Raw genomic sequence first — 24,701 nt, forward strand, 5'->3', positions numbered from 1 at the left:
GGCTGCCCTGGGCTGCTTTCAGCGTTTAATCTCTATTCGTTGCAACACTAGCAAATTGGAGTAACTCCGGATGACACACGTGAAGGTCAGGTGAGGGAAGGCACTTGCTGGAGGACGTCGTCAGTGGCAGGGCTAGAATCTGAGCATGGCTTACTCCATGGCTAAAAGCACGTGACGTGTGGCTAGGCCTCTGTCAGCATATCCTGCAAGGGGGAGAATCTGCCATACCGGCCCTCAGCAACCTTTCTGCAGTTTAACAATGCTCAGTTAGAGAACCAGAGATACTCGTGGTTGCAAAAGAAGGACTAGAAGAGGATCCACGACCTCATTTTCTCTTTGTTTTTTCTTTTTCTACGCAGGTAGCTATTTACTCACTTATCTTGTTTCGGCTCAAGCATGTTCACTTTCTGTTAAATAAAAACTCACACACATTTTAGGATTCTGGTTTTCTGTCTGGTTTCATTCCATTATTGTCTTGAATTTAGTGAGCCCTGAGCTGAAATCTGTTCCTGGCTGCTGGGCCTTTGGGAGTAAAGCCCAACGGGTGAGGTTTGCTATAAAGACCAAAGTGAAGTGCTTCCAAGGACTTAGTGAGCCTACCAAGAACACCTCCAGATCCATTCATAGGTCCCGTTGCCAAACCCAAGTTCACTACCAGACGCATCACTTCAGAAATACATAAGAAACATGTGGCCCACCCTGTATGTGGAGTAAGAGAGGGTGGGCTGGCTACTTAAATCATGATGTAATCATGAGATGGAATACCATGGAATAGGTGCATACTACAAACACAAAAACGTTCCCGGTATTTTGCTGTGGGGAAAAAAGGGTTGAATCATGGTGTAATTTCATACAGAAAAAATAAACATAAAATTAGGAGGAAATACGTCAACATGACTATGTCACTGCTGGCTGCGTGGATGACGTGTTTTTCCTCTTGCTCATCCTCATTGTCTAAGTTTTGCACAAGAAACGTGCATTGCTTATATGATACAAAAAAGAAACGAATTACACACATATACGCAAACTGTGCTTCTGTCAAGTTGTACGATTTGTAGCAAGGAACGTGGACTCTCTTTCCTCGGGTACCGTTTCTGTGGAGAGTAGATGCCGACTTGGTGCTGCGTCCCGGAGTAAGCAGCCTGCTCAGGCTGCGGCACTGCCAGAGAAAATAACCACTACTGTGAAACTTCAGAGTCCATTTGAAGACTTCCTCCAAATACATTATACTTTCTAGGTTGCTATTCCCACTGCTTCTCCAGTCTGACTAGGTCTGCTTTTCCATTTGACCAAGGCTGGAGAGGGCCAGATGGCTTTAGGTTCTGTATGTAGAGAGATGCCAGGAGGAGTAAGGAGATCTTTTATGCTTATGTGGTCACTACCGCTTGCTTACCAAGAGCAAAGAATTGGTAAGACCTGGCAAGACAGACTGGCTAGAAGGCCTTTGTGTGACTATAGGACAACACTGCGTTTTCTGAAGTAAAGTACTGTTAAGACGTAAATAAATGTGTATGAAAAGAAAGAATGGGAAGGAAGAAAAGACACAGGAGCAGAAATTCTTGAGGTATTTTAAATATGGGATACCACAGAATTTTTACCCCTTTATTTACCATTGTTGAGAAGTTAAATAATAACTGCTTAGCTGGAGATTGGAGGCATATATGGTTCTCAAAGGGGTAAAATTGACCAGAACATATGCACGAATTCAACTTTTTAAAGATCTCATTCATTTGAGAGAGTGAGAGAGAAGGGGGGCGGGAGCAGAAGGAGAGGGAAAAGCAGACGTGGGGCTTGATCCCACCACCCTGAAACCACGACCTGAGCCAAAACCAAGAGCTGGACGCTTAACCGACTGAGCCACCCCGGTGGCCCACTAATTCAACTTTTTAAAACTCTTATTTATTGTTTTGAACAGTTTTACAAATACCTGTAGTTTTTACAGGCCAATGAAAATCCCACTGGGACCACCGAACTTCAATTAGGTCATAGACACGTATAGTCAACACCTCCTAATTCTCTTTCCAGCCACAATCTAGCCTCCTCATATTAACAGCTGAAGAGGACACCCACCGTGGCTTAAAACAAATGGCCTTGGTTTTCTTCCCCAAAGTGTTGGTTCTGTGGAATTCAAAGGAAACCTATTTTCATGGGCATCTTGCCTGCTTTTTAACAGGCCTTCCAGGGCATGTGGACCATGATTTATTTTCATAACGGAATCGCTAGGTTTAATTATATAACCAGTACCCGGTGGAGTACTTCACCCATAGCAGGGGCACAGTCAACACCGTGCGCAGGAACTTTCACTGAATAATAAAGTGATTGCATTGGAAGCGCTTCATATGTAGATTAAAAAGTTAGGAGAATGGCAATTCATCATCTATTGCCAGGACAGAACCTCCGCTTGTGGTCATGCTGTCACTTACGGGCCTTCTAGACTCTGCCTTGCTTTCTGTTGCAACGCAATACTGAGACGACACATTCCTCCTGCTCCTAGATCTTGTGACGATAGCGGGGGGGGGGGAGGAAAAGAAGAATTATGGAAACTTCCATCTTCACAATGTCTGTTAGCAGAAAAATTATCAAGTGCTTTGACATTTACCATTCTTCATATCTGATCCAGTAATTCTCATTTCTCTTACGGCTTCCATTTTTCATTTTTCTGTTTTATTGCAAACTCCTTACTTCAGTGCTTCAATACTTATTTTACCTTCAGAGCGGTAAGGCTACCCCAGAGGGCAGACAGGCACCTGCTCAGGAAACTCAATGTTTTCACATCCGTCATAGTGAGTCCAGAAACAGTCTACAGCTCTGGCTCCAGGAGCCTGCAGCCTGCTGGGTGGAAGCTCCCCTGACCTTCTCCAGAGACAGCGAAAATGGAACAGGAGAGAACAGACGTGGCCGCTTTCCTCTCTCTGGTCTCCTTTCCCAGTGCTCACCTAGCCCTATCTTAGCCCAACACACACACACACGCACGCACGCGCATGCACGCACGCACGCAGCAGAGAAAGCAAAACAGAGCTAGTAAGACCATCATTTCCTCGTCCAGCAGGAGTGCAGAGCCAGCCGCCTGACGCTGGAAGGAGCGGTCTTCTCCTGCGTCCACCGCACCTCGGCCCATCGCCACCTCCAGGAGCATCACACTCGGGGAAACCAGTCATTGGACGCATCTCTGTCTCTTCAGCTGCGGCTTGCCGAGTTCTCGTAGGCCCTCTTCACTCACCACCCGCTGAAGCCTGCTTGTTGGTGCTATCAGCCTGCCTCTCACAGGGCCAGTGCAAAGACCCGGTGCACATCTGACTACAACCGAAGGTCGCGGGTCTCCACGGGACGTCTCCCGCCTCTACTCTGTTCTATCGCTGGGTGTGGCCCCAGATTCCTGACTCACCTTCCTACTGAAGCTTTCTGGCTGCCGTTTCTCTGGACTGACAGGACTTGAGAGCTTGAGCTCCTTACAGGACTCTTCTGACGAAGTCACTGCCTCCTCCTCAAAGCCACATACCAGCAAGCAAGTGGAATCTTTCAAGAGCTCCCCAGCGGCTCCTAAGTCACACCTAACCTCCTGGCCCCAGGACTAGCTGCCCCCCTCCCCCGGCCTTCATTCCCCTCCGTGCTGATGCCCAGCCAAGCCAAACAACATGTCTTAGGTTTTCACCTTTCTCTAGCTTTCTCTGGCTTCCCTCATCCTTCCCTCTGTGTGGAATGTTCTCTTCTCCATCCCTCCCCTTCCTGATCCATCACTGCTGCACGTCTGAAGCCAACACCCAGCTCCAAGGCACCCTCCTCCCTGAAGTCTTCCTTCTTCCCGAAGCCTGGCAATTGTTCTCCTTCCTGTTCCCATAACACTTGCTCTGGACTTTTCTAGCTCAACCTTCCCAGGACGCAGAGTCCAGTCATGGCCCAGATACCTAATAGGTATGTGACCCTCACCTGTTCATTTTGCCAAGTGTCCATTTCTTAAACTATTAAATGGAGCTAATAATAATTGCCCTTTTGCTCTCATTTTTTTCAGTGGTGGTCATTAAGAAAATAAACGGCTACACAACTGCAGATTTGAGTATATCTATGTGTGTTTATCCTTATCTTCTCTATCAGAGCATAAGCACTTGGGACTAGGATTCTATTTATTATATTTCTCATATACTATACATCTGACAACACCAAATACAACCACTTATTGAATAAAAAAGAGATAAAATAGAGTAGTCCTGTATCCACTCTTTTTTTTTTTTTTTACCCACAAGCTCTTAAACAATGTACAGGGGCGTTTCCATTGATTTTTACAACTCTTTTCCTTCTAAACTTCACGTCTTTGTACAGTAGACAATTTGAGGTCGGATTTTGCGGCTCCATTTCCATGGCCGGATACCAGGCCGACAGCAGAACCACAGAGCCTCGCCTGATTAAAGGCCGTCTCCGCGACTGGCGGGAGACAAAGGAGCAAACCCAAGCAAGGAAGATTTGCAATACTGCTTTCTCGGAAAGGAATTTTCAAAAGGTGCTGTTTAAAAAGTGGACTTGGTAGTCAAAAATATTATGATGTACTGAATGTCAAAGCAATGAAGCAGGGTGTCAGCTTTCAAGGACTGGAAAGGATCGTATTTTGTCTGCTTGGGCAAAAGAGTTCAGGGTGACCTGGTCTGCAGGCAGCCAACGTGCGAAGGTAGTCCGGGGCTTTCTGCTTTGCTTGGCAAATGGCTTTGCCCTTTGGCACTTCTAAATATATGATGAAAGCCACTGCTGTCAACCTTTCCTCTTCTTTTTAAATAATTGTACATTTAAAAAAAGCCTCCTTGCCATTAATGTCTCTAGTGATGGATGTTCTTGTTTGCCTTTGCTTATTTATCTTTATGCCCTATACACTGGGTCTTTGTAACTTCGGCGCTTTGGAAAGGCATATAAAAGGTAAATCATCAAACGGCTTTTCCTGAAAGTACTCTGGGTGACTCCCAGGTGTGATGGATGCAGTCTGGAGGTTCTGAAATCTTAGAGCCGTTTGAACAAACTAAAGTATACATAGTAGACGTATACCCACCCACCCGCCCCCACACGCCCCCTGCAAAGAAACCATCCAGTGAAGGAAAGTGTAGCAGTTACGTTAAACATCTGCAGAACGCTTTATATTTTGAGAAGTTATGAGATTCATCATGGCCTCAACTATCTGGTTGACGACGAAGCTGTGAGCGTGCACAGAATCCCAAGGTCGGGCTGTAGGAGAGAGTCGCAAAGCAATTCCTTAGGCGCCCATGGGACCTCGCTGGCCTTAGCAGAACCACAGAATCTGAGCTCAATACCTCACTTCACAAACCCTGTCACTAAAAGTACAGCTTCTACCAGCACATTTCCAGGAACAAGGAACTAATTACTTTGCAGAGAAACCCATTTCACTTTTGGATTGCTCTCTAAGATTTTCCAAATATGGAGCCAATATCTGTTCCCTCTGACTTCCACCAATGGGTCCTAACTGTACTCTTCAGAGCTGTAGACAGATTTAGTCTTACCCTTCATCTAAATGCTATTCTTCAAATATTTTAAAGCAACCTTCATCTCTCTCATGTCTTCTACCTGGTTCCTTTATTTCTCCAGATCCCTTAACATTGTGATTTGTGATGTCATAAAAAATGGGGTATAGAGGCCTATAGTTCTGGTGAGTGTCCTTAAGGTAATTTTGGACTTAAGCGTGTCCCTGTGAAATGTGTCCAGGATGAGACACAACATTCTAGATGTGGCCTGGACAGTTAACAAAAAGGTGGGACTCATTAGCTCCCTTAATCTGGCCACATGAATGCATTAATGAAGCCTAAAATTTAAGATTTTAAAAAACTGTTATATCACCGTATCTTTTCATCCATTCATTCAGCAAACATTTCTGAAGAGCTACTAAACAGCAGGCTCTGTGCTCCACACTACTGGGTTCTCAATGTTGTTGACCAGAACTCTTAGGATATGTATCCCTTACCCTGCACTTTGGCAACGTACTTTTCACACCTAGATGATGGATTTATATTTATTCCCATTAAATTTCACCTGATTGCAGCCTATGTGTCAGACTGGTAGGACCTTGTTAATCTTGATGGCATCCAATGTGTTTGACTGTCTTTTCCAGCTATGTGATCTTTGCAAACATGATAAAATACTATTTATGTCTTCACCTAAGTCACTGATACGTTCAATGCCCAAGATAGAGCCTTGACAAAAGCTCTAGATGCTTTGCTATAAAACAGCTTACCAACCCCTCACAGTACTACTTACCTAGCTCCTTCTTTTTTATAGTACCCAGAAAGGAATAATGAGTGACTTCATAAAATTATTTTCTGATGTCAACATACATTATGCTCACAGCATCTTTTTGATCTCTCAGCTTAGAATTGTTACTTTAAAAAAAGTTCAGCATGACTTCTTTTTAGTGAACCCATTTACCTTCAGATAATCCCAGCTTTCTTTCCTAGTAATCCCTGAACACAAGGATAACAATAGAGCCCTCCAGGAGATTGTCCTAAAGTTCACTAAAATTCTTTCCATTTTCTGTATATGACCACTTTAAAATTGAGCTAATTCAAGGGCACCTCACAAGAATACTGTGAAGATTAAAAAAGAAAATGAGTGTTGAGCCTTCAGCACTGGTACATGATAAGGGCTCCATAAATATTAATGTCTGATGCACCTCATTTTCCACCTTCAGTACTGGGTTCAGAATTCTAATTTTGAAATTATTCTTTCTCATGCTGTGTTTCTCTTTAGCCCACAGGCTTCTCTGTGAACCATTACTCTAACTATTTGACACGTCCTATCCTTAGGCTAAGGAGCTTGACTGTCTGCAGTCATTACTGCAAATTCTTGGGGCTCCCTTCATTACTCAGCACCAAGTTGTTCCTCTGTGGCAATCCAATTAAGACTAAAGAAGCCATTCTTCTTGTTTTCTCTCTCTCAAGATTTTTATTTATGTGTGAGAGAGAGAGAGAAAGAGAGAGCAAGAGAGAGAAAGAGAGAGCATGAGAGAGAAAGAGAGAGCATGAGAGAGGGAGAGGGAGAAACAGACTCCTTGCTGAGCAGGGAGCCCAATGTAGGATTCGATCCCAGGACCCTGGGATCATGACCCGAGCCCAAGGCAGACGCTTACCCAACTGCACCACCCAGGCACCCTTTGTTTGCTTTTTCTGAAAGGTGAAGGCCTTATCAAGGTAAGCCAAGAGTTCACCAAATCATCTTCAGAAGACAGTTGCCGAGAAAGCAGAGATCTTCCCTCCCTCTTCTTTATTTCTACCTAGTTTATAGAAGCTTATGAAAGAACCTCGAATTTTTATTGAGCTTCGCAGTCTAAAATATATATATACACACTTTATATAATTCAGTTCTTGCAATCAACCTGTGAGGTAGCTATTATCACCCCCGCTGTAGAGACAGTAAACCAGAGCTAAGCAATTTAGAGACACATTCATGGGGACACAGCTGTTAAGATTGTTTAACTGTGACTCAAACTCAAAATACGAACTGGAAAGGTGCCCTATGCTAGATACAAGAAAAGCATCAACCAGATCTTCTGTCCAGCCAGGTGGTTTCTGTAGAATGCTTATTTCTATCAAGATTGTACCACCTGTATTACTAACAACCTGGTAGATCATTTACCCCAGAAATACTGTATTTCCTTTATAACCTCATCCTAATGGTCTTCAAAATTCACTAATTCATTAATGAATTTGAGCCAGATCCACTGTGTGCCGGACTTCGCGCACTTCCAGAATTTACGCAGTACTGCAGCTCTTCTTCAACAAACAAGGCTACTCTTCTCAGCCTCCATTTATTCAATTTGCTCATGAGCTACCCCTATGAACGAGCCCTGTGCTAGGCGCTGCAACAGACACAGCCGTGAGGTAAGGGAGGCTCCGTGCCTGCTTTGCGGGAGCCTACAGCCTACTGGAGAGAAGACCCAGAGGTAATTCATACAAGGCAAACTAAGATTAGTACCTTCTACAGAAGGGCGAAGTCCTATAATAAAAGATGTCAGAAGGAATAGGAGCTGGGTCTTGCACCTGTAGGATCTGGCAACTCTAGACGGTGCAGGAAGTGTACCAGTGGGGAGCAGAGCGCAAGCGTGAAGGACGGAGGAGGACAGACGGCATGGGTGGGCCCAGGGAATGGTAACGAGTCCATCCAGCTCCAGCGTAGGCTACGTGGAGGCTTGGAAGGAGGGATAAATTGCAAAGGCGGGTTGGGGGTCATGCAGCAGAAAATCCTGACTGCCTAGCAAGGACATGTGTACCTTATTCAGTTTCAAATGGGAAGCCACTAAATACGTCTGCTGTCAGGCATAACTGTGCCAAGTTATGCTTATAAACAGTGATGAGGCGGCCACGGGAAGGACGGCTTGGGAGCGGGAGGGCAGGAGCAGAGAGCTCGGCAGCAGACTTGGGCTCCACAGTCTTCACGGAATCCACTGATTTTAGGAGCTCATCAAGGGCCCTAGATAATGACTGGGGCTCACCCCCGGGGAAGAAGATGGTCCCCCAGCCCCCTCAAATTATGTCAGGCGTGCATGGCTGCCACCAAATGCCCCAACAGGGAGTCAACACATGCCCTGCCTTTTCCAGGGAGCTAATGGACCCAGTGAGTTCTCCTTCTTGTTCATGTCAGAATGGGCTGCTGTTCCTTCCCAGAACCTTCAGATTCACCAGTGTTGGCAAATCTCTGTCTTTTTTTCCTATTGCTCCCATGAAACTTCTCTATGTCAGAATCTTCAACTCTCCAAACTCTGGTATAAATTGCTCTTTGTTTTCTGAGAATTTTCATTTCTGGATTCTGTTAGAAAATATTTGTAAAAAGAATTCTAAGAGCTAGTTATCTTCTCAAACAGCTTGGAGGGTGGAGAGGTGTTCATCAACACGGAGATGAGCCGGAGTTTACAGCTCAGTCACACGACTGGTGGCTGTCCAGAGGAAACACACAAACACCGACCTCTCCACCAGCGTTACCTCTGCCCAGACAGAGCCAACAGAAAGAATCGGTTCTGGAAAGTTGCTGCCTTATGTCTCCAGGCAACACGGATTTTCCACAGTGGGCTCACACACACCGGCCAGTTTCAAAATGGAGGGGGAGAGTCAGTGAGGGCGAACAGCTAGACGCAGAGTGCTTCACTCTACAGAGGGCCCTTTGGCCACTCAGCTGGGTGAGCTAAACAAAAATCTTCTTCTAAAATACACAGTTCCATGAGAAGCTACTGATTTTTGGATGAAGAAGGGTGGTTTTTATAGACCACAAACTGAATAACCTGCTTAGTAGGGCGTGAGCAGTTCTTTCAGGGATGGGAGGCAAATGGGGCCGATTCAAGGCAGAGAAATAGGTGAGGTTACCTCCCATCAGGGCTGCGGATGGGGCAAAGGGGGCAGGGAAGGTTAGACCGTCTGCTGAGCCATGTCCCAAGGCTCCCTGCACTACTGGAGACCTCACCACAGCACCCGAGAGGCCCGAGGTAGAGAGAGCACGCATATGAGTGGGGAGGGAGGCGGGAAGGGGGAGGTTGGAACTCGACATCGAAGGGGTTAAAATCCCATTCCTTCCTGCTTTCACCTCTGGAGTCTTCTGAAAGCTAAGAATGGGGAATTTCTTCCAGCTTCTAATATCTGAAAATTTAAGTGTTCAATCACAATTGGAATCTGATAGTCTCAAGCACTACGAGTAAAGCAAACGGAAATAAAAATGAAACCTAGCCAGAAGGACCAGTCCTCCTTTCTCTCTTTTATTAAAAGCATACGGCAGCAGGAACACGTATCTGTCACATTCCTCAATAAGCAGGAACAGGTGCTGTCCTCAGGGCAGGGGTGGAGGGGAAGGAGATGAAAAAATCGTGACCTTTTTCTTTGCGAGCCATTTCTTAGTATTTGTAGTACCTCATTCTGACAGTGACACACTGGACAGCAAAGCAAACTACCAGGTGTCAGACCTGTGTAAACTGGCACAAAGCAGGTGGAAAAGAGACCTGCTCATTCAGTTCTACTGACCCAGGGAGATTCTCCCCATCAAGTCCAGGAGAGGGCTTGCGGGGGCTGGGAGGGAGGTCTGCTAAGCCACGTGCCTCCAAGGGGAGGCAAGAATGGTGTGGGTGGCTGCCACAGGCTGCATGTTTGTGTCCCTCCCTCCCTCCAAATTCGTATGTTGAAGCCCCAGCCTTCCATGTGGTGGTAGAAGGAAGTGGGTTTTTGGGAAGTAATTAGGTTTAAATTAGGTCGTGAGGGTGGGACCCTCACGATGGCGTTAGTATCCTTATAAGGAAAGGAAGACGGAGAGCTCCCTCTCCACTCACACACGCTGAGGAAAGGCCATGTGAGGACAGAGCAGGAGGGTGACAGCACCCAGGCTTTCTCCAGAAACAAAATCTGCTGGCACCTTGATCTTGGACTTCTCAGCCTCCACTACTGTGAGAAATAAATGTCTGTTGTGTGAGCCACCCGGTCTGCGGTATTTGTTATAAGAGCCCGAACTGAGACGGTGGCCTCATGGTCCTGGGTCCTGTCCCTTTCCAAACTGGATCCGGAATAACACAAGGATGGGCATTTTGGCCATAAGCAAGTCTTCGTTCTCGCGCTATGTAACAACTCGCCCTCCCCATACAGGTCAAGGTACAATAACTGAAATGAATGGTGAAGGAGGCTTAAACTGTAGGACGGAACCATCTTAAGGCAAGTAGACCCCAAAAGCTGGAATAGGAAAAGAGTCTTAAGAAAATGATTTCTGAAAATGTGCTTACCTTTGTTCAAGCGTCCCATCACGGTGAATTCAAAATATTTGCTGTTGTCCGTTGAAGAGTAAAGGCCAAAGATGGTGGCTGAACTTTTAGTGTGCAGCTTGAAGGTGGAGATCACGTAGACCTCATTCAGGGTGGGGTCTGTCAGGATCGGCTGCAGAGCAGCTGGGTTCGGCCTCTGGCTGGAGGATGGGAGAAGGTCAAAGACTGGGGAGAACAGGGAAAAGGGGATAATCAGTGAAAGACGTTTGAGACAAACATTTCTTTGAGAGGGCGCAGTGTGACAGTAAGCTGTAAGTAATGTCAACTAACACTGCTACCATGTTCCACATGGCTAAAGTCACCCGTTCTTATCACTCTTATAGTGGCTGGACAGTTGAACCCGAAAAAGTACAACACAATTTTCCTCACTAGGTCATGGCCCTCAAGAAAAGACTAAATTTGCAAACCCTAAATTGCATTTGGCCAAAGAAGTGGCTCTGAAAATGCCCACTAGGAAAAGCACTACTGGCTTAGAGTACAAAGGGGACAGGTGAGAGCCACAAGTCACTGTTTCTCCTATGTCCCTAAGCAGTGGGTATCTGCCTTAGGGCCCCTCGTGCACCAGCGGACCAGAGCTCTGGTCCTACTCTCCTGGTGAGAAACGATACAGGGAATGCAACAGAAAGCACGGGTGTGGTGGGACACAGTGTGTCGGCAAGAGGATTTGCTGCCTGTGAGACCCAAGTGTTCCCTTTATGTATTTACAGTTCTCCACTAGCTCTCTGTTAAAAATCCTGGTGCAGGGGCACCTGGCTGGCTCTGTCTGCACAGTATGCAACTCTTGATCTTGGTGTTATGAGTTCAAGGCCCATGTTGGGTGCAGGGCTTACTTTAAAAAATCCTGATATGAAAACAAAATGAGGTTTCTCTTTCTTAACTGTAACCTGACTGATAGAGGTGGTCTACGAAAACTAGAATCCACTTTTCTATTTATATAAAGTGCTTTTGATTAAGCCAGCAGTACTTTCAAACTTTGTAATTTTTATGCAAGCTGTAAGAATGTACATCCAGAGTTATTTTAAAGGCAAAGGCCAAATGGGTAATACTCACTAGAAGTTACTTAGTATTTCTGTTGGTTTATACAAATATTGTTTGAACAATTCCACAGCCCACAGGAATTTTTTTAAATTTTTAAGAAGATTTTATTTATTTGTCAGAGAGAGTGAGAAAGAGCACACAAGCAGGGGGAGCAGCAGGCAGAGGGAGAAGCAGACTCTTCACTGAGCAAGAAGCCCCATGTGGGATTCGATCCCAGAACCCTGGGATCATGGCCTGAGCCAAAGGCAGATGTTTAACCGACTGAGCCACCCAGGCGCCCCTGCAAATGAGAAGATTTGCAAGACAACACAATAGAATGCTGACATGAACAGTAGCTATCTCTGAGTTGTATAATTATACATTTATTTACGTTTCTTTTGCTTATCCAATTTTTATTTTTACAATGAACAGGTGTTGCTTTTACAGTAGGAAAAAAATAAAAGTTATATAACAAACGGGCAAAAACCTAGTTACTCAAGAATGTCTACTCTTTAAAAGGCACTTTGTCTTTATACTGGATCTGTATTGTTTCTTTCCCACGTACTTAGGGTCTTACAAAATAATGAATTTGATACTAGAAGTATTGGAAAGTAGAAAATCTATTATGTTCCTTCTAGCACTCCGCAGTCCCCCAAAAGGGACTTTTCCCTTCAAAAGGGAAAAGAATTTTAATTTCCAAAGAATTGGAAGCCTTACATTTCCACCAGTAAGAGCAAAGGGCAATCAGACAATATGTCTAGAAGTTCCATCCAGAGCAAGCCATCTTCAGATTTTAGTTTAAGGTATGTGAATTGAATTCAAAACTAAACTCTTACTATCCCTGATTCTTGATCTATGATTATGTTCATAATTTAGCTCTAGCTAAATTTACTCTATTTCAATCTGCAAGGTTCATCTAATCCATTGGCTTCTCTCTCAAGAGGCAGAGTTGGGATTAGTTAGTAATGAGTTTGGAGAGTGTTTTGAAAAGGAAATGAGACACAACAATTTTCTATTAATGTTATTACATTTTAGTAATAGTGCCAGGATCTAAGCACAACCTTCTAGTGTTAGAGGTGAAATTGCTACTACCAATTAGCCCAACCACCATGGTATGAAAATTGAATACATACTAATAAGACCAGCAAAGCAGCTCAGAGGAGAAAGGATATATGCAAATTATTCAGTTGAGCTGATGATTGTAAGACTAATTAACTCAGTAAAAGAATATCAGAAACTTGACTTAATCTGGTAATCTACAGCAACGAAATTAACCAGGTAATTTAGGTAGTATAGCCTGATTAAGTCCCATAAAACAGGCAGCTCTAAGAGGCAGCAGAACCATACCTGCAGCACACCATGAAGTCGTGTGTTCAAATGTCAAGAATTCATATAACACAAACTATGATGCGCATAAATTCAAAACTGCAATTTGCAGGTGAAATGCAAAGTTTAAATGGGTGCTTACTGCAATGGGAGGGGATGGAATTCGAGAACTCCCTCACAGGCATTCTTCACTCGGGCTTTGCGAGGAGTAACAACTATTACTTCAACCTGTGTGACTCTTCCAGCTTTATTTCATTAGTCAATACATCAAAAAAAGAAAAAAAAAAAGAAAAAAGCAAAGGCAACAAAAGCAAAAACAAACAAGTGGGACTACGTCAAACAAAAAAGCTTCTGCACGGCCAAAGAAACCATCAACAAAATGAAAAGATCACCTACAGAATGAGAGAAAATACTTACAAATCCTATGTGATAAGGGATTAACATCCAAAATATATAAAGAACTCCTACAACTCAATAGCAAAAAAACCAAACGATCCGACTTTTGGTAGAAGACATGAACAGACGTTTATCCAAAGAAGACATACAGGTGGCCAACAGGCACATGAGGAGGTGTTCGACATCAGTAACCATCAGAGAAATGCAAATTAGAAGCAATATGAGTAGTCCCCACACACCTGTTAGAATGACTGGTCTCAAAGAGAAATCGCAAGTGTTGGTGGGGCTGTGGAGCAAAAGGGAGGTCTTGCGCGCTGCTGGGGGGAATGTAAATGGGTGCGGCCACTACGGAAAATAGTATGGAGGATCATCAAGAAACTAAAAATCGAACTACATATGATACAGCAATTCCACTGCTGGGTATTTATATATGTATATAAAAAAGCAAACAAAACCAAAACCCCAAAAACACTAATTCAAAAAGATAAATACAGGTTCCTGTCCACTGCAGCATTATTTACAACTGCCAAGAGATGGAAACAACCCAAGCGCCCGTTAATAATGAATGGATAAAGAAGATGTGGTATATGTATATAATGGAATATTATTTAGCCATAAAAAGGAATGAAATCTCACCGTTTGTGACACCACGGATGGACTTTGAGGGCATTATGCTAAGTGAAATAAGTGAGACACAGACAAACACTGCGTGATCTCACTTTATATGTGGAATCTTCAACAACAACCACCCAAGCTCATAGATAGAGAACAGATGGAGGGGGAATGGGTGAAGGGTGTCAAAAGGTACAAACTTCCAGTTATAAACTACGTAAGTTGTGGGGATTTAAAGTACCGCATGCTGACTGTCGTTAATACTACGGTACTGTATATTTGAAGCTAAGAGAGAAGAGCTCAAAAGTTCTCATTATAGGAGAATAATTTTTTGTAATGCTGTAGGGGGACAGCTGTCAACTAGACTTATGTGGTGATCATTTCACAATGTATACAATTACGGAATCACTGTTGTTCACCTTCCTAGAAGAGCGGTCACAATGAATATAGATTACGTTCTAGGCAAACTAAATGCAGAACATTACCCCCGAAACCACAATTTTGGCTGCCTGGTCTAAAATCAAAGGAGTTATTTGGTGATATGCAAAGTTTAAATGGGTGATTATTGCAATGGGAGGGGAAGGAATTTGAGAATTCCCTCACAGGCATTCGTCACTCTGGCTTTGTGAGGAGTAACTTTTACTCCAGCCTGTGTGACTCCTCCAGCTTTATTTCATTAGTCACTAATACATCAACAGGTGAAGGTCATCACTGGATGGCTCGTTAGAGCGCTAAGATCTTTTCTCGCTTAAATAATTTCTTCCTTTTGGCCTTTACAAAAAGAAAAAAAAAATCAGTTTAAGCTTAAGTGCGTTCTGCCCAACAGTTATTTTCACCCCATCTCAGGGGTTTGAAGATTGCTCAAATGTCTTTTTAAAGTATTTATCGGTTTTTTACCTCTGTAAGAGAAGCACCGACTTCTCAGTCCTTCCTGCTCTATTTCTATCACGAACCAAGAGATCACGTCAACTCCCAAAGGAGGCTTTGGGGTCCAAACAAAGAGCAGAAAACAGCGAGTGGTGGGTCAAATAGAGTAATGCTGTGCCTTTCTGGGGGATGTCGGTCTCAGACTTTCTGGGGGAACATCACTCCCGCTGCGCCGGAGAACTTAGGGTTCCAAGGGTGAGGGGGTGGCCCGCCGCAGAGAGCCGCAGGGAATAGAACCTGGATTTCACCCCACTCCAGACAAGACCTGTTAGAGGTCTAGAGCCACGTGGTAAGCTCGGAAATGAACCCCACTTCTTCGCATAGACTGAAAAGTTTGGCATCCCCTAAGCTGTTGTTTAGGGAATTGGTCTCATCGCTGGATAATGGACTCAGAAAACGCTATACTCTCATCTCCACTTCCAATTACAAAATGCTGTGCCTCGGGCCCCAGAGGAACAGAGAAGTGCCAGGGACCGAGCAGCGCGCACGGAGTTGGTTCCTCCTGTCTGTCGTTCAGGCGGAACGCGAAGGAGGGACCCGGGGGCCGTCGCCCCCCGGCCCGGCGCGAGCCCACTTACCCTGGGGGGTGGCTTGGGCTCCGGCCCCCAGCCAGGGCTGCAGGGCCAGGTGCAGCAGGAGGAAGACGGCTCCGCGCGGGGCCAGCATGTTGGCTCTTTCTGCAGCCGCGGGCGTTCGCGAGCGACGGCAGCTTGGCCGTGCCTCGGTGTCCCCAGCGGCTCGCTGTGCGTCCGTCTGGCCCCGCGGGCGGCGCAGGTGAAGGGAGCGCGAGGCGTGTGCGGGCGCGGCGTCCGGGGCTGCCGTCGGGGGCGGTGCTGGCGTCCAGGCGCCGCGCAGAGCCGGGTGCGCTAGCGCGGCTTCTGCGGCCGCCGCCCGCCTCTTTATAGTCTGGCCGGCCGGGGCCGGGGGAGGGCCCAGGCCGGGGCGGCCCCCTTGGCGGGGAAGGCCGTTCGCCGGGAAGAGAGGGGGCGGCCGGAGCGGGGAGCGTGGGCGGCGGAGGGGAAGGCCTGAGTGCCGGGTGGGGAAGCCGACCCGGCCGAGCGGGACCTGCGCTGGGCGAGGACCGGCTTTGGGAGGGTCGGGAGGCCGGGGCTGCGATGGGCACACAGGACGGGGAAGAGAAGGAGGAATCGAAGGGAGCGAAAGGAGGAGGAAAGGGACACTGTCCCGCTAGCGTTAGGCACCATCAGTCCCCCCACCTCCTGTATTCCTTTTGTTTTCTACAAAGAACAGCATTTAGAGAGGCTTTTTAACACCTGTCGTAGGTTCCCCTGAGAGGGAACCCTGAAGGCTCTCCAGGAACACCTGCTTCCTAAAATGGTCCAGAGAGCAATTGATTTATTTCTTCAAGCTTTTCTTGAGTACCTCAAATGTTGGATATTTTTTCCCATCAAGTTTTCAGACATGAACAGTGAACGTTTGAAAGTTTTGAGTTTCTAATGGAAATAAAACACATCCCAAGGAATCGATCCAGATAGGACGGTGGTGCTTTATGGAGAATTTCTTTTCAGTCTAGTTTCCAAACACTCTGCCCACTTCTGTTCCGTCTTCCCCAAAGATTCCACGTGACAGTTTAAAGGTATGGGAGTAGGGAACATACTGAAAGAGAGGGAAGAAACATAAGGAATTAGTCTTTCTCCTAGGTGAAGCCCCCTAGAAATAATGTGGATTAACTAGAAGAAAAAATATTTCAGAACAATGGCAAAACGTTTCCCTGTTGAAAAATGTTTAGTATTGGAGAAGATCCAGCAAAGCATTTCTATCCTTATCTTCATGTCTCAAAGAATTTCACTTTGAAGTTTAATCTGCCACAAGCTGGAAGATCAACTCATCATCTTGTTTTCAGACTGTACTAGAATAACTGCTCACCAATCATGATGCGGGTCAGTTAGTGACCTGGAGATTCGGGAGATATCTTAAGATATCCCTTCTATTGGAGGTCTGCCTTAGTTCTAGGCGTCATATAATGTCCCATTACACTAACACTGCTCCGTGGAATGGGTCACCGTTTATCTATGTAGGAGAGTGCACGGTAGAGACAAAGTGTATGTGTTTCTGGCAGTGTGACTGTAAACTAATGAGATGATTGAAGGATCTGCAAATCTTCAAACTGTGTCCCCAACAATGGCCTGAGTTAGAGGGAGCTGCAGGCTCCCAACTTCTGGTTGAAGCAGAACTTCAGAGTCAGCGAGACTGAACTGTAAGTTATCTGGAGGAAGATCTTATTTTTTAGTCATCTTTGCTAGGTAACCCCAATTCTTAGAAAATTCCCAGCAAAACAGCTTGCCCAGGGATGCACACAATAAATTTTGGTGGAAACTGAATGACTACTAAGTGTAATGGATCAACAAGAGAACCCAGGGACTTTCTGCTAGCCTCGCATACTTATCATCTAATTTTGCTTTTAAAGAGCCTGAATTTTTATGAAGCCATTCACTAGAGAATCTCAGTCAGCTTTTTCTTTATGTCTTCAAAACCAAGAGGAAATTTGATGACAGTGATTACAATACGATCCGTTAAATTGGCTATGAAATCTATGATAAAGGAGATGAAAGGGTTAATCAGTGTCTTTTCTGTACCACCTCAGTAAAATAGCTGTTGTCGCACTTATTACACTGGATTTTACTGTATTGTAATAATGTATTATTTAATTTTTCCCCAATATCAGACTGTGACCTCCTTAGCACTACCTCATTTATTTTTGCAGCCGCAGTTCCTAGTACGTAGCGCATACTAGCGCGTAGCTCATTGAATTGACTTTCCTTCTCTCAGCACCGTCAAGTAGGCTAAGAGATGGTGAAAGTAACCCATTTGTGCAGGTTGCAAAAGTTGTCCCAGTTCTTTGCTCTCCATCTACTCATCTTTTGCTTTCCCACTATGCTTCTAGGCTTGGCCATGTAATTTCCTTGGCTAACAGATTTTAGAAACAATGCCACATTCAGAAGCTTAAAAAGTATTTGTGTGGGGGCTTCTGGGTGGCGCAGTCGTTAAGGGTCTGCCTTCGGCTCAGGGCGTGATCCCGGCGTTCTGGGATCGAGCCCCACATCAGGCTCCTCTGCTAGGAGCCTGCTTCTTCCACTCCCACTCCCCCTGCTTGTGTTCCCTCTCTCACTGGCTGTCTCTCTCTGTCAAATAAATAAATAAAATCTTTAAAAAAAAGAAGGTATTTGTGTAGTTGGGCTTGCTTACTCTTTCACTTCTGCCTTTGCCTGATAGTATGGCTGTGCTAGCTTGCTGGAGGGTGAGAGACATGGGGCCGAGCTGTGACCCCGCAATCATCCCAGTCATCTTGGGCAAGGCCCCCTAAGATCAGCTGACAGCTGTTTCAGGCAGGTGAATGAATTCAGGCAGATCAGCGGAGCTGTCTAGCCGATTCCAGACATGCGAACAATAAGAGTTTATTTTGTATGTCATTAAGATTTTAGGATTGTTATGTAATATTATTGTAGCAATAGGTAACTGATAGACCAGGTGTCCTTCCGTGTATACTGTTTCATGCAGAGTATAACTCCATTTTTTATGTTTACTTACAGCTCTCAAGCTCTACCATTCTCCTTCCCAGTGGGCCCACATCTGAGCAAGCTGATAAGAAAGCGCGGGTGCTCCTCCTTCCTTTGGTGCTGGAGGAACCGTGCAAGCCCTAGACCATGCTCAGGAATCCTCACCCCAGCCCCACCCCCCACCACCATGAAATCCCCCCAAGCCATCTCCTTTCCCTGCTCTCTCAAGCCATCTTCACGCCAGCTTGGGAGCCTATCCTACTCTTGCCAGAAAGCCACACTGTGTAGGTGATATACTTTTTCAAACCCTTTTGCTGCATGTGTGGCATTGTCATCAATCTCAACATCCACATTTCATTCTGGGTGTGGAGATACCCAACCTGCTCCTGCTCCTTGTGTTCCTAAGAAGTGCGAGAAGTGACTCATATCACATACTGCTATTTGACACAACGCAGTAGAAGTTTAACACATATTTGTTAATTGATATTTGAATAAGATTGTCATTAGTTACGTTTTCCGCTTGAATTCTTGAAGGGAGTAGAAATGGAAAATAATTATTAACATTTAAGGATGGTTTAAAGGGAATATGGTTTGGGGCGCCTGGGTGGCTCAGTCGTTAAGCGTCTGCCTTCAGCTCAGGGCGTGATCCCGGCGTTCTAGGATCGAGTCCCACATCAGGCTCCTCCACTATGAGCCTGCTTCTTCCTCTCCCACTCCCCCCGCTTGTGTTCCCCCTCTCACTAGCTGTCTCTGTCAAATAAATAAATAAAATCTTTAAAAAATAAAAAAATAAAGGGAATATGGTTTATACCCTAGTGTGTGATAACATTTATGCCACAGCACTGGAAAATGTAGACTTTGGGCTACTATGCAGTTTCATGTTAATAACAAAGGAGGTACTTGATTAACTGACAGGATAATAGCTTCTCTAGAAACTAGTTAGCACAAATAAGGGCCTGGTAAATTAAGTAGGGGGCTTTTGATTAGCGTGCAGTTAAAAGTAAAAAGGTTTTTATTTTCAGAACTTAAAAGACAGCAATTTAGGCACTGAAGATTAGTGAAGCAAGAAACAAATGTGTAAAATCACTCATTTTCATTCTCACTAAGGGTCTAAGTAGACTATTAAAAAAAACTCTCATTAAGCTTCTTTGATATACTTTACTAAGTACTGTGTAAAAATTCCTTAGAAAAATGCAGTTGTGTGGACCATTACTACAAATAACTATGTCTACCCATCTTGAAGTCCAGAGTTTTGACAACTAGCATTTCTTTCTTTCTTTTTTCTTTCTTTTCTTTTTTTTTTTTTTTAGATTTACTTATTTATTTGAGAGAGAAAGAGAGAGAGAGTGCACATGGAGGTGGTTGGTGGAGAAGAGGCAGAGGGAGAGAGTGTCTCAAGCAGACTCTACACTCAGGGGGGCTGGACCCCACAACCCTGAGATTACAACCTGAGCCAAAACCAAGAGTCGGATGCCTAACCAACTGTACCACCCAAGCACCCTGCAACTAGCACTTCTTAAAGTAACTTCCCTCTTTCATTAAACAATACCTTAATCCATACACATGGTAGTTCCTTCAATGTCAAGTGATAACAATGATTATTGTGCCAAGACAATACTAAATTTAGTGCCAGATGTCTAAGTGCTAAAATTCTATTCATTTGAATGTAAGGAGTTTAGAATTAGGGATAATTTGCTTTGAATTGAAGTTTATCTATGGAAAAAAATGTTTGTAAGCAAACAAATAGCATCACTTGACTTAAACAATTAAACAGTACATGTTTAACCTAACTAAAGGAACAAACATATGAAGGATCTTAGTTAACTATCAACAGAAAAACTGGTACTGCTAATTACAAATGAGCCTTAATGAGTTCATAAAGGAGTTGGACTAGATATATACAATTTTTCCAACTCCAAATTTTTTTTTTAAAGACTTTATTTACTTATTTGCGAGAGAGAGAAAGAGAGAGAAAGAGAACCAGTGGGGTGAGGGGCAGGGAGAAGCAAGCTCTCCTCTGAGCAGGGAGCCAGATACAGGGCTCCATCCCAGGACCCTGGGATCATGACTTCAGCTGAAGGCAGATGCTTAACCAACTGAGCTACCCAGGTGCCCTTCCAACTCCAAATTCTAAAATTATGTGGGTGTTGCTATCCAATCAGTGACAAAAGTGTTAAGTTAGAAAGAACATTTGTCTATTGGGTATGAAATCTTAATTAAAGGGAGTTTCTTCTCATTAATGTGATCAGTTAAGCAACAAATAATTACTATGTGTCCATCGCTTAATTCACTCAGAAAATATTTACTTAGAGTCTTCTAGAATGTGCCCAGCACTGTGTTAGACAAAGAGAATACAAAGAAGAATAAAACACGGTTCTTGTTCTACTCAGGAAAGCAGATGATATAAAAAGTATGATAAGGGTTATAATATACAGGTGTCTTAAGAAATAAAGAAATACTTGAGAGAAAGTAACTTGTAATTAGAATTAGAAAAGTCTTCCTAGGGGTGCCTGGGTGGCGCAGTCGTTAAGCATCTGCCTTCGGCTCAGGGCGTGATCCTGGCGTTCTGGGATTGAGCCCCACATCAGGCTCCTCTGCTAGGAGCCTGCTTCTTCCTCTCCCACTCCCCCTGCTTGTGTTCCCTCTCTCGCTGGCTGTATCTCTCTCTGTCAAATAAATAAATAAAATCTTAAAAAAAAAAAAAAAGAAGAAAAGTCTTCCTAGAACAGCTGGCTTTTTATTTGGGTCATGAAGGATGAGAAGGAATTCTGCATGTGACAAAAAGCTTTTGGACTTTCCTCATGGTTGCAAGATGGCTGCTGCAGCTCCAAACATCATCTCTTTACATGACATCATCCAAAAGTAGGAAGCAAGGAGATGAGGCTTCTGCTCTTGTCTCTCTCACTTTTGCTGTCCCTCTCTCTTTCTCTCTTTTGCCAGTGGGAAAAAAAAAAACCTTTCTCAGGAGCACCCAAACAGACTTCTCAGCCTTAATTGTCTAGGAGTGGATCACAGACATACCCATGTCTTTTCTACCAGGAAGGGTGGGAAGAGATGACCAGTGTCCAGCTTCTACTGTGGGAGTAGACTGTACCAGGAAGGAAGAGAAAGAGGACAATGGATAGCTGACCATGTCAACATGTTCAGCCACAGACTCTGTGTCTTCCATTTTGTTACTGCTCACCATGGTGCTGGGTGCTTATAGGAGGGGTCTTTGGCAAATGGCCTTTATTCTCTTGTGAGTTTCATCGTGCAAAAAAACAAGTAAATCTAGAGGAGAAGTGATGTGCTGGTAAGTCAAAGCAGGAAGGAAGCTGTGGGAAAAATGTAACCAATGTAGGGAAAAGTGGAAGGAAAAAAAAAGACAAAATAACTTCAATTACGATGGGTCTAATGGGAAGAATACTCTTAATATATAAGAAGTTCTAGACCAGGAATTGGCAAACTTTCCCACAGTGGTCCATTGTGTTTCTGTAGGCTCAGCAAGCTAAGAAAAGTTTTTATATTTTTCAAACGATAGGAAAAAAATAAGAGTATTATTTCTGACATGTGATAATTATGTAAAATTACAGCTATAAATAAAGTTTTATTGGAACACATTCATGTTCACTCATCTGCAGCTGCTTTTGTTGTATGACTGAAAGGTTGAGCAGTTGAAACAGAGTGCCTGTGGTCTGCAAAGGCCTTAAGTCTGTACTCCCTGACCCCCTACAGAAAAAGTTACCAAGCTCTGTTTTAGAGCATACATTTTCTGAAAATCCTATCCATTAAGTTAGGCTTAATTATTAAGCAGAGACCAAAAAAAAAAAAAAAGGGGGGGGGTGGGGGGGGTGGGAAGGAAGAAGCAGCAAATATTGACTCCTGTTGCTGATACCCCATTCCTTACTCTATAATCTTCTGCTCAGACCTAGGAGTTGAGAGGCACAGGGCATGAGTTACATCTTGCTGCCTAGTACCACAAACTAATCAATATTAAATCTACTGTTCCTCTCCTTCCTCTCTCTAGGTATAGTATTTTCCCAGTGGCATTAAAATGGACCAGCTTTATATCACTTTCAGGAGAAATGGGAGGGAGTTGGTTACTGACTTGAAAAATGTGTAATGAAAATGTGATTCCTTTTATGGGAGATGTGAACTGCAAACATATTTATTACTCCATTTGGACATTGACTTTCATTGGTATATTGCATGTGTTCCATCATACATGTCCTTTAAAAATGAAATTCTGACTTAAGTAATTCTCAGAAAGAGATTCCTTTATGGGGTTCCAGCATGTCCCTTCAGAGAAGTAATTCTGAGTATGGATGTAACTGCTAGTGATGATTATTCTGGCTGCTGCGCTTAAAAATTGACCAGCAGGAAAGGAAAATAGACCTGACCAATTCAGTAAAGTAAAAGTTGTGCCAGAAAAAACCAGAAGGAGCAAAAGTAGAGAAGAAAGAAAGAAAGAAAGAAAGAAAGAAAGAAAGAAAGAAAGAAAGAAAGAAAGAAAGAAAGAAAGAAAGAAAGAAAGCCTGGGAAGGAAAGGGAAGAAGGCAGCAAAGCTCCCCTCAAGGACAAGATGATTGTGTCTGGGGGTGTTAAATACGGATTCTTTTTAAAATACCTGTCAGAGAGTCCATGCCCCTTGTAATACCTTCCTCTTCATCATTCCACATCTGCCCCCCCCAACCCCTGACTTGACAGCTCATTTCCGGTGCCCTCTGGGAGGGGGGAGCTGAGGATTCCAAGGCAGCTCCCTGAAGTCCCCAGTGGAGGCGCCGCTTCGTGCCAGCCCTTTGAGAACTATCGTTCCTCTTATCGTGGTCACAGCAGCAATCTTTCATCACCGTCTGTGTGGAACACCCTAGTTAAGCGGGCTTGCCTTACACACTCTATCAGGGCTTTTCCTGTGACATTATGACTAGTTTTTTTTTTTTTTTTACCTTCATCTGCAGAACATAACTTACACATGGTACTTGCGTGCGAGTTCGTGCACGCATATGGGTGTGCATATGCACCAGCACACACGTACACCTCACCTTTCTCTTTTTTCTGTGGAAGAGACTTAGCACCCCACAAAATAATAGTAATCAATTTTAAATATCTCATTAAGTCGCTCTCATATATTTGATCTCGATCTTCGCAACAAGGTGTGATAGATAGGATGGTTATAATTCCCACTGTGCAGACTAAAAATTAAAGGTCTGGGAGGTTGAACAACCTCCTCAAGGAAATGCCAGAGCTTGGACTCACACTCAGGTCTCTGACCCCAGGCCCAGCACCCTTCCACTCTTAGGGAGAATGAATATCTGACCAACGCATAAAATCCTGCAGCCTAGGCAGATTAAGTGAAGGGAGGCCCTAAGGTGAATTTCTCGTTGTTCATTTAATTTTATATGAAAATTCTCTATTATCTGAAACCAAAAAACTCAGTTTTTTTGTAGTTCCTTTTTCTTTCTTTACACTTTTTAAAGACCATTGCCAAGATGGCGTGGCCAGCAGCACAGCGAACGATGACCTCTCCCTGACCTGAGGAGGAATGCCACGTCTAATCCGGGGACGTGGCCTGGAGGAGCCACACAGGGCTCAGGCACTTAGTAGGGGTAGGGCTTCAGGAATTCTCTGACGCTCTGGTTGTGGGAGGAATGGTGTTTCTGTTTCTTCGGCAGGAAAGGCGAATGACACCAACCCTGAGGGTTGCATGAGAGGCAGCCACAGGACGGTGCCCCACGTATTGCGGCTTCGGTCAGTAGTGGTGGTTTATTCCTAGGCTGGGGCTCTGGCTCTGGAGGTCTGCAGCCGACATCCCAGACAGGGGAATTTGAAACATTTCTGAGCAGAATTGGTGCAAACGAGCGGGGGTAGTGTCCTGGTTGGGACTGCAGCAGGCTCCGTGGCCACGCTGCCTGGTTTTGCCCCTGACTCCATCACCGTCGCTGTGTGCCCTTGGGCAGCCATTCACTGGCTCTGGCTGTGAGGCTGGAGTGTCACCCTAGATAGAGATGCTAACGGTACTTGCTGTCAGGTGAATGGAGATGCCAGTAGCACTTTTTAGGTGAAAGAATAAATACTTGCCCTAATGCCTGGCACACAGTTGGTTTATTATTATCTTTTCTTTCTTGCTTGCTTTCTTTTCTTTTCTTTTC

The 24,701-nt window shown here is 44.5% G+C and overlaps 1 protein-coding gene across 1 annotated transcript in view; it reads right to left on the reverse strand.

Annotated features, from left to right (window-relative positions):
• THBS4 (thrombospondin 4) overlaps window positions 1-15,920 on the reverse strand; it is a 40,856-nt gene extending 24,936 nt beyond the window's left edge. Inside the window, exons 1-2 of the mRNA XM_045796389.2 lie at window positions 15,634-15,920; window positions 10,739-10,942 (exon numbers count right to left, since the gene is read on the reverse strand). Of these exons, the coding sequence (XP_045652345.2) occupies window positions 10,739-10,942; window positions 15,634-15,721 (292 nt within the window). The 5' untranslated portion in view covers window positions 15,722-15,920. The remainder of the gene's footprint in view (window positions 1-10,738; window positions 10,943-15,633) is intronic.
• Between the last annotated feature and the right edge of the window lie 8,781 nt (window positions 15,921-24,701).

This window comes from Ursus americanus, chromosome 5 (assembly GCF_024610735.1).
Source record: "Ursus americanus isolate L20-20 chromosome 5, mUrsAme1.1.p, whole genome shotgun sequence".
NCBI classification, from domain to species: Eukaryota; Metazoa; Chordata; class Mammalia; order Carnivora; family Ursidae; genus Ursus; species Ursus americanus.